Source organism: Mytilus trossulus, chromosome 3 (genome assembly GCF_036588685.1).
Source record: "Mytilus trossulus isolate FHL-02 chromosome 3, PNRI_Mtr1.1.1.hap1, whole genome shotgun sequence".
NCBI classification, from domain to species: Eukaryota; Metazoa; Mollusca; class Bivalvia; order Mytilida; family Mytilidae; genus Mytilus; species Mytilus trossulus.
In genome coordinates, this window is record NC_086375.1 from 29,733,719 (window position 1) to 29,744,670 (window position 10,952).

At 32.0% G+C, this 10,952-nt stretch overlaps 1 protein-coding gene across 1 annotated transcript; it reads right to left on the minus strand.

The window, feature by feature from the left end:
* Positions 1-4,046: 4,046 nt before the first annotated feature.
* On the minus strand, positions 4,047-9,667 carry LOC134709338 (trans-L-3-hydroxyproline dehydratase-like). Its single transcript, XM_063569503.1, has 4 exons — positions 9,213-9,667; positions 7,521-7,670; positions 6,615-6,760; positions 4,047-5,284 (listed from the first exon to the last, which is right to left on the minus strand). Exons 1-4 carry the CDS (start codon positions 9,661-9,663, stop codon positions 5,024-5,026), a joined length of 1,008 nt encoding a protein of 335 aa, XP_063425573.1. The 5' UTR covers positions 9,664-9,667; the 3' UTR covers positions 4,047-5,023.
* Between the last annotated feature and the right edge of the window lie 1,285 nt (positions 9,668-10,952).

Sequence of the window (10,952 nt, forward strand, 5' to 3'; positions counted from 1 at the left end):
ATCTTTTCCTCAATATTGACGTAGATGGACGACTTTACACGAAAATCTATGATAAACGGGACGATTTCAACTTCCCAATTATCAATTTCCCATTTCTCAGCAGTAACATACCCTCTGCCCCTTCGTATGGTGTTTATGTTCCGGACCATATGAGTATTTGGACCATACGCGTATGGTCATGACCATATGGGTATATACTCATATGGTCGGACCATACGCGTTTGGTCGGGGTAATTAACACTCTGTTACAGTTTACTTTTCATACTTCTAAACTCTTCATTTGGTATGACCGTTCATTCAAAATACGCTATCATATAGGTAATTTTATCATTATATTATAATAAAAAGATAAGCTAAATAATAATAAGAAGTTTCACATAAATACTTAATTTTACTTAATTGTCAAATTTAAAGTAAACACATTTTATACCGATGGTCTACCGATTTGTTAATACGAGTAATGGCAATATGTCGACTAAAAAATTAAATTCCAAAAATTTCTTAATGAACTGTTACATAAGAAGTCACTGGAAAGTAGCATACTATTAATTTATTTAAGTTGTGTTGTGAAGATGGTGTATTGCAGTCATTTTACGATATTTGAGATCTAGAGCTTTTTAAAAACACCGTAGACATCAGAATTGCCAAAGACCTCGGTATCACTGAACGCAGCTGCAAAAAAGGCTTGTTTTTCACTCGCAAACAAAATGTGTAAATGAAAAAGATCGTGCACAAATTTCTTGCAAATGCAAAAAAGCTATGATACCGTGTGGAAGTGAATGTCATCCAAACCTAAATGCAGGAATGTAACTAGCGATGAAAACTAACTATGGCATCAATATTAAATTTTTACGCAGTTTTTTTTATTATAAAATTAAAAAAATTGTCATTTTTTAAACCATCACTGTTTTTTTAGATAAAATTTTTGTATTATTGAAACGTTTATAATGTAATTTGAAAAAAATATATATACCTATATGGTCCGGCCCGTTAATAACCAAACGAGTATTATACTCATATGGTCCGACCATACGCGTACGGTCGGACCATACGCGTATGGTCGGACCATATGAGTATACGCATATGGTGATGACCATACGCGTATGGTCCAAATACTCATATGGTCCGGAACATTTACATATCACAATTGATACGTTATTCACGTGCTTGTTCACACTATCCGGACTTCATATACAGGAGTGTGCTCCTTACGCAGAAACTGCTCCAACAAAGTTATGAGGAGGACAGATTAAAATTGACACTCCGTAAATTTTATGTACACCATCACGAATTGGTGGATCCATATGATGTCTCTTTAACCAAACTATCTAAGGACATTTTTACCACATGATAGATTGTGGTTTGTCATTATGTCGTCTTATCTTTTAATTACCAAACGTAACTTATTCCCGATTGATTTTTTCGCTGAATGTGAATACGCATTACTATAAGACGTGTTTCTGTACTTGTTTATCCCAAATTCATGTATTTAGTTTACATGTTTAATGTTATATTTGTAATTCTCATCGGATTTTGTCAAATGTGTTGACGTCTTTTTATTATATTTAGGTTTTACGGATAGAAAAATTAATCACTGCCTTTATTAATTATATTCAATTTTGTACGATTATTTACGTTTGAAGTTGGATTCATAACAAACTGGAATATATATATTACAGTTAATTGCTATTAATAAGTATTGCAATATGCATTTTGTTTAAATGAATTATCAGTATTTAGTTCTAATATAATCTTAAATCAATCCTAATTCTATCTCACTTTTGAATGATAGTTTTTCATATGTGACGTCAAGCTGTTTCTAAATTTCATAAATTCAAATGTGGCATAACGTTTGTGCCTTTTCGCCATCGTATGTGACGTCACATTTTTTTAATTACGTTGACGCCTGGACGGATTCGGTTGTCAGATTCGTGTGTCTATTCTGTGTTAAACTTTAAGGAGTAAAACAAGTAGGAGGTACATGGTATAACGTTATTCGGGTTTAGTTTTCTGTAATTAGTTAATACTTCAGTTTCATTATGTTTATCTCTTTCATATTCGTTTGTTAATATTTACTGTTTGCAATAGCATGAATTATTCTATATAATAAGGATGTTCTTATCCTGGGCATAAAAACAATGCCGTATTTGGCAAAACCTTTTCAACTTTTGATCTTCAGTGCTGTACAACTTTGTACCTTTTTTACTTTCGATCTTTTATATCTGGGCATTATGTATTCGGGTTTAGTTTTCTGTAATTAGTTAATACTTCAGTTTCTTTATGTATATCTCTTTCATATTCATTTGATAAAATTTACTGTTTGCAATATCATGAATTGTTCTATATAATAAGAATGTTCTTATCCCGGGCATAAAAATAATGCCGTATTTGGCGAAACCTTTTCAACTTTTGATCTTCAGTGCTGTACAACTTTGTACTTTTTTCACTTTCGATCTTTTTTATCTGGGCGTCACTGGTGAGTCTTGTGTGGACAAGGCGCGTTTTTGGCGTATTGAATTTTAAACTTGATGCTTTTTGTTATCTATTAATCATGTTTTTCTTTGTCTAATATGTCCTCCTATTTATTTGTATTGTAGTCCTGTAATATTATGTTGTCATTTCAATGTTATACTGTGGATTCATTTATTTTCGTGGGTAGCAATTTTCGTGGATTCAGGGAAACTTACGTATTCGTGGATAAGTAGTTAATTTCGTGGTTTTATCGAAATCTGCATACACGCCTTCGTAAAATTTGTCATTCGTTGAACATTTAATTTCGTGGTTTGCCAGTACCAACGAAATTCTTGAAAATTCGTATCCCACGAATAATAATGAATCCACAGTATTTAACTTTGCCATTAAAGTGCGAGGTTTGGCATGCCTCAAAACCAGGTTCAACCCACCACTTTTATTCCCCTTTAAAAGTGTCTTGTACCAAGTCAGGAAGATTGCCATTGTTATATTATTATTCGTTTCTGTGTGTGTTGCATTTTAACGTTGAGTCGTTTGTGTTTTCTCTTATTTTTGAGATATTGAGATAAGACGTGGCACGGTACTTGTCTATCCCAAATTCATGTATTTGGTTTTCATGTTATATTTGTTATTATCGTGGTGTTTTGTCTGATGCTTGGTCCGTTTCTGTGTGTATTGCGTTTCGGTGTTGTGTCGTTGTTCTCCTCTTATATTTAATGCGTTTCCCTCGCTTTTAGTTTGTTACCCCCAATTTTGTTTTTTGTCCATGAATTTATGAGTTTTGAACAGCGGTATACTACTGTTGCCTTTATTTATTAAAATTGAATCCCTGCACTCGGTAATTTTTTATGCTTGCTCGCTGCGTAGGAGCTCCCATGCATCGAGCAAGCATAACTAGGTTAGTACAATATGTTAGTCATCGTTGTCTGTATAATATTTTTTTTTTTGATAACATTTTGAACAGCTCAACATGTCCATGTCATGCATAGGCAATCTCCTGTTAAGGAGTTTATTTGAAATCCGTATTTATGTTACATTAATATTGATTTCAAATAGGTTCAAGTTATTATTTGAAATTCCCAATGCGTATTTGACATTTATGTTTTGTTTGTCTTTAAATAAATATTCGGCTGCTATTGTAAACACTCCGTTTTTATTTTTAAATTACAAATATGTACTCCTCGTGTATAAATGAAGAGACATTGAAATGCACTCCCAGAATTTGAAATTGGTACTGTAATGGACGTAATATTTGCTTGATAGCATACAGTTTGTACAGGATATATCGTTTACTTTGACGGTTCGAATATTTGCATTTATTTCAACCAGCTTACTACGTTAAACAATTAAATGGAAGTGTTATCTTTTATCATTCTAAAATACAACATTGAATATAAAAATCGTATGATTCATTGTCGGTAAAAGAAGGGTTTTTTTTGCAGATACAGCATTGCTTTTTTCTTCTCTTTTTTGTTTTTGAATGTTGATGACTTTATACACAGGTTAACTATAAATAAAACTAAATTCCACTAAAATTATGATTAATATATATAATGTTTTCCTTAGTTTATTCAATTGACACCATTTATTTTAGCAATTTCATTTTTTGTTAACAAACACATAAACGCTAAATGTACGTATTTATTTTAACTTGAAATACTGAATAATAGAATTGTATGTTTACAAAATGTGTAATTCATATTCATTTTAAATTTGATAGTTTTTGTCCCATTGAAAAATCTACCTTGTGAAATGTATATAATTTATGTCAAACATATGTTATTCCCATGATTTGAATGCCTTTAAAAGAAGATGTATACATCATCAGATAATCGAAGTCAGGCGTCTTTCTACACTTACATAATCTAAATGTTCATATTAGATATACATACATGAATAATTGTACAGTATACATAATACGAATGGGATGAAGAATAAAAAGATGTTGACCCCTACATGTCACCGTAAGCTGTAAACTGTTGTGGAATAAAAACAATTGTGAAAAAAATCTAAAAGAAATTATCACGACTTGATTTAAGCTGATAACATTAAATGAAAAATAATTAAGACAAAAAATATAATGGATTTGTATGCGACAGTCCAACAACTAAACGTTTTATCTAGCTATAAATCAGGTTTTATTCCCCATTTTCTACATATAAAATGCATGTACCAAGCCAAGAACATGACAGTTGTTTATCATTCGTTTTATGTTTTTGAGCCTTTGATTTTGTCATGTGTTAAGGGGCTTTCCGTTTTGAATTTTACACGGAGTTCTGTATGTTATTTTTTTTACTCTAACTACAGACCCTAAGATTTGAACATGCAGATAAGGATTCTGTGGGGTTAACCATGTATGTCATCGAACCGATCTCCAACGTAGTCACATGCCGAATGACACGAACGGACAGAAGTCGTGATTAAAAACGACAAATGTAATATGCAAATAGCATGATAATAACAAAGCAAATCTGATATGATACAGCTAATAATTAAAAAAACAACTCGTTCACTTGCAAATGTAACAGTCATAGTCTGGGATATTTTTTTATCATGACATCAAAAATCCTTTTCCTATTTCATCGCCTTCTTCTAGTGAAAATGAAGAGGTTCCAGTGTAGTGTCCATTTCCTGAAACCTCTACAACGACAGCATCAAAGTCTCCACATGACACTGCTTTTACAGGTGTCGCTCTGTATTTGCCTCCTGTTCTACTTTCAAATATCCTTGTTTGATCCAGCTTTATCAGTCCCCTACTGTACTGTTGAGCTATCCTAGCAGACGATCCTGACCCACATGGTGCTCGTCCCACCTATATAAATAAAAAAAATAAAAATCACAAAAAGACTAAACTCCGCGGAAAATTCAAAAAAGAAAATCCCTAATTATATGGCAAAATCAAAAGTTCTAACACATCAAACGAATGGATAATAACTGTCATATTCCTTACTTGAAACAGGCATTTTTTTGTGTAGAAAGTGGTGGATTAAACCTCGTTAAAAGCTTGCTTAATCTCTCACCTGCATGACAGTCGCATCAAAATTCCATTATATTGACAACGATGTCTTAATCAAGTTTACACTGTATTTCGAATTTTGAAGCTATGATATATCTATTGACAATTTAGCACTTTTAATTTTATTCCCAACGGTTCAACGAAATCATTTGATTTTTCTCCAATATATAACACAGTTGTATTCATTTTGTAACAAGGTTTGTAATAAACCTCTTTGTAAATTTCTATTGTTTTTATTAATATCTAAAAAGTGAAGACTATTTGAAATTTAAAGATTTATATATCCATACCCAAAAAGTAAAATAGGTTGGAATTACTACAGGAATAAGATTATGTGAATTAAGGAAGTGTTACAAATAAAAGCAGTATGATTGTATGCTGAATCATGTCAATAATGGAGAAAAATACCTTTGGCTAATCTCATATACCACCTTTTACTCTAAAGTTATTCTAAAGAAAAGAAAATGTATGATAAGGTCACTTTTTGACCCATGAATTCGAAAAATCAAAAAATATTAAAAATCTACATATTGCAAATATTCAGATGTACATTAGACATTAATTTGTCGGACTTGAGTAGTTATTATTTTTAGATTTTGACTCACATTTTGGCAGTATGAATTAAACTTTTTGAAATTTAGTGCGAAGCAGCTCTAAGTTCCGACATATGCTAGTTTTAGTATCTTGTCTATAATATTTAGATATGAATAAAAACTTTACCCAAACATGATTTGCTAATAAATGATACAAAAATTCTTTTTGGGTAGGTGTTGCTCATGTATATATCACGCACAAACTATGTCCTAAGTTGCAATTTCAAGTAAATATGCTAATTTCGACAGGCTAATGACAAGTGTACTCAAGTTTCCGGATTATATCAATAAAGAATCAACATATTTTTGAAAGATTTGAAAAAGTTTACTTGTTTTACGATTTGAGATGACACATAATTGTCTCCCTCAAAGTTTCCTTACATTTAGTTACATACATTGAATTATGCAATAATGAGTAAATTCGGTTTCTTCACCATAAAATTCCAGTATTACACTGAGTATGCACAACATGACGCATTCAATATAAAAAAAATAACGAAAACACGATTATTTTTTAATAATGAGTACTATACCGCATTATCTGCATATAAAGTAAAGTTTGTTGTTACTTCTTCGTTGTGTCCATCCTTCCCATCAGTGACAATAATTCCATATATGTACGAAATGTTTGCATCACTATTTTCTGGGTGTTTCACTTTATAATGGGTTCTCAGCTCGCCTGAAATCAATCACAATACAAAATAAGTTGAACATTTTTGTGACTTTGTCAGTGTACGGGCCATACAATTTTACCGATGTTCGACCTTTTTGGCTATTTAAAATCAATCTTTTTTTTCACGATGCCTGCATATTTTAACATCATTAAAGTACAATACGTGCACTAGGGTATACTGAGACCTATAACCAAAGTGTTTCGTTATGACTGTCCGAACTCTGGCAGAATTATAGTCATTGGACGTTCATGTATTGTACTGATTCAAAGGTTTACTTTGTAAGGTCTGTCGTTTTTGAGCTGAATATTTTGTTCAAATTTGATTTGAGTTGCATTCCATTCAAAAGACGTTTGGCGAGGATTTATTTTTTAATATATTGATATGGTGACTACAAAATCGAGTTTCAATTATGCTGATTGACCTACTTTTGCAAGCAGAGTATTCGTTTAAAACTAAAACATCTAGTGTAAAAAAAAAACCGTTCAAAAATATTTTGAAGCAATGAAGGTTTACGATTACAAAATTGTGATATTTCAAAGTATCACAATCGATTGCATGAAAATATAAATTGAAGAGTCAATATGCGGAGAGTTAAACAAAACAATTCATGTTAGTCCAAAACGACAGACTCTTTTATGAATATCAAATAATACGACCGGAATAGTATTGCACGAACCATGGGCCATTCTCATCCTTATCACTGTTGACAACACATCGTCGATAATATTTTGCAACAAAAATTTCTAATTTGACGACAACAATTACCTAACAACTTTCCTGAAGCCTCTTTCATCTTGGCCGAAGAACAATCATTTTTCAATTTAAACTGTGAAGAACGAACAATAGCATAGAAACCACCACCATAGGCAATATCGACAACAATTTGTCCAAATTCTGATACATTAACAGACAAATCTGTAAAAAAAAATATAAACATAATAATAAAGCGCTATATAAATAAACTCATCATAGATACTAGGACTTACTTTTTTTATATATACGCCAGACGCGCGTTTCGTCTACAAAAGAATCATCAGTGACGCTCGAATCCCCCCCCCCCCCCCCCCCAAAAAAAAGGCCAAACAAAGTACGAAGTTGAAGAGCATTGAAATCCAAAATTCCTAAAAGTGTTGCCAAATACAGCTTAGTTAATCTATTCCTGAGGTAGAAAAGCCTTAGTATTTCAAAAAACTCAAAACAATATTTTAACAGTTTATTTATACATATAACAATATCAATGATAATTGATGTCAGCACAAAAAGTGCCGACTACTGGGCTTGTAATACCCTCGGGAAAATAAATCTCCACCAGCAGTGGCATCGACCCAGTGGTTGTATATAAACTCATCATAGATACCAGGACTAAATTTTATCTATCAATTCAACATATCGTGGCTGTGCATGCATCAGAAACAGAAGATGCCGGCTTTTCTATAAACAATTATGTCGTTTATAATGTTTGTTTTTGTGCACACATTTTTATCAATACTAGTATATATATTGAATTTTATACGACTGTCATACGAGTGAGAGGTTTAGCTAGACGACAAGATTGCATCCGCCATTTTCCACATAAGAAAATGTGTGTACCAACTCAGGAATGTGGCAGTTGTTGTCCCTTCGTGTGATGTGTTCAAAAGTTTGATTTTGCCATTTAATAAAGGACTTTCTGCTTTGAATTTTTATCGGAGTTCTGTTTTTTGTTATTTTATTTTTAATACTTTTGAAGGTTTTTGTTTTGTTTAATTATTCAATTTCATGTCAGCGGTTCCTAATTACAATTGTAAGTTAAAAAAGTCTGACAATGTTTAATTATTACGAAAAATGCAACCCAACAATGATAGAATATTTATATTATTAATAAAAAGTAAAATTACAAAAATACTGAACTCCTAGCAAAAATTTAATCGGAAAGTCACAAATCACATGGCAAAATCAAAAGATGGTGTATGAGTGCTAATGAGACAACTAGATCTGTTAGTAGTTTGTTCTTATCTGTTGTGATTTTATATGGCTTTTTCGGGCCTGGAGCCTTCAACCCAGTGGTTGCCGTTTGTTACTGTATATCTTATCTTTTTTGCTTTTCGTTTCATGTTTTGAAAATAAATCAGCGGGTTATTATTCTATTACAATGGTCATGTAAATGCATTTTAAAGCTTGCTATGCAGTATGATTTTTCTCATTGTTGTGGATCTGATGGTGATCGATAGTTGCGACTATTACGTTTTTTGGTCTAATGTCACAAGTAAAACACGTTTTCTTATTTTGATATTCTGCACTGAATTGGGCAGTTTAATCTACAACATTCATAATGAATTGGCGACGTATATTTTTTCTGAAAGCCTCACTAAATAAAACATCCGCAACAGGATCCTCGATCAATTCAGAGATCCATGCAACGATTAAAACTAATAACGAAAGTTTTAACAGGGTGTATTAATTTTTAAAATGTTATACCTTTTGCATACAAAAATGAAGGAACACTTAAAAAGCTTACAGCTCCTGTTTTCTTTCCATTGTTCTGGACACGGACCTCGACAAGACCACAGGGGCATTGGATTTTCACAACTGTTTGGGGTATAGTAGAATTTCTAACTATGCCTTTATCTACTAAATATCTTCCTAACGACATAGTAGCATCCCCACACATAGGTCCATATCCTTCATTATGCATAAAAATAGCACCAATGTCAGCATCGGGATGATCTGGTTGAACCAAGATTACACCAATCAAATCAAAGTGTCCTCGTGGTTCCCACATCAAGAGCTTTCGGAGATGATCATGGTATTGTATCAGATAGTCCATCTTTTTTCGAAGTGTGTCCCCATGTATTTTCGGAAACCCTTTTTCTACTATTCTGATAGGCTGTCCACAAGTATGCATTTCAGTTGTAACAAAAGTAGCCATGTCTATAATCTTCAAACAAATAGATCAAGAAATATGTAGAGGATATTAAAATTCAAATTAGTCGCAAGATTAAACAATCAACTTTTTTTGTTGATAAACACATACAAAGGCTAATACTACCTACTCAATACTTGATAATGCTATCTTTTACCTTTAAAATATATGTGACTAGAAATATGAAGATACAGAATGAGAATGAATGCACGCATACATACATGTTTGTACGATTTGGTTGTTTAAGAATAATAGAAAATAGATAAAGGAAGATGTGGTATGAGTGTCAATGAGACAACTCTCCATCCAAGTCACAATTTATAAAAGTAAACCAATTATAGGTCAAGATACGGTCTTCAACACGGATCCTAGGCTAAAACATTTCTAATATCTATATTGGAAGGATAGAGAAGCCAAGCATGATAATTTGTATTATATTCAAAAGTCGTTATCTTTTATTCTGTACGAAGTCAGGAATATGACAGGTGTTGTCCATTCGTTTGAGCTTTTGATATTGTCATTTGATAAGGGACTTTCTGTTTTGAATTTTCCTCGGAGTTCAGTGTTTTTAGATTTACTTTTTTATATTTCAGTCTCTTTCATTAAATTTGAAAACAACTACTATAAAGACATAAGAAGACGTGATATGAGTGTCAAGGAAACAACTCTAAAATATAGCAGTTTTATAAAATTGTTCAAATGTAAACTTTTAGTTATTTATTAGACAGTAGAATGCTTCTGCTACATAAATATGGACTGTTTTTGACAATACAATGCACATAGTTCGGGTACTAGCACCATTAAATCATGGTAAATTACTAAAATCTTCAAAATTCTTGGATTTTAGTTAAATTGTAGACGGTTTTCGTGTAAAATGAAAGTGGCCGCATTCGTGTTCATCCTTAATATTAAAATGAAAGTTGTATTTTATGATAATACATAACATATATAATACAAAAACCATCTGAAAAGTGACATTGTTTGGCATATTTGGTAGATTTTTCATATTTCAGCTTGAATCGGTGCGGTTTTTTTTTAATGAAAAATCAGTTAAAATCTTTTACATAAACTAATTGATTCAAATAAAATAGACATTTAAGTGTTTAAAAAGTGGTCAAAATCTTTCGTCAGATGAACCTGAAATTTGAGGCCAAAATAGGTCGTTACCGAACCTACTCCTTTGAATTTCTTTAGCTTCATTAAATATCGAATCATTCTCAATTTGATATACCGGTAAAACTGGAGATATGTAATAGTTTGAAAATAAGACAATACATTGAAAAGGTGGACAATTT

Bases quoted from the DNA above. Each gene is read 5' to 3' on its own strand.
- LOC134709338 (XM_063569503.1), bottom strand. From the start codon at position 9,663: ATGGCTACTTTTGTTACAACTGAAATGCATACTTGTGGACAGCCTATC. The intron at 6,761-7,520 runs GTAATTGTTGTC...GATTGATTTCAG, and splicing joins GGCTTCAGGAAAGTTGTTAG to GCGAGCTGAGAACCCATTAT. The intron at 5,285-6,614 runs GTATAGTACTCA...TTATTTATATAG, and splicing joins CTTTATATGCAGATAATGCG to GTGGGACGAGCACCATGTGG.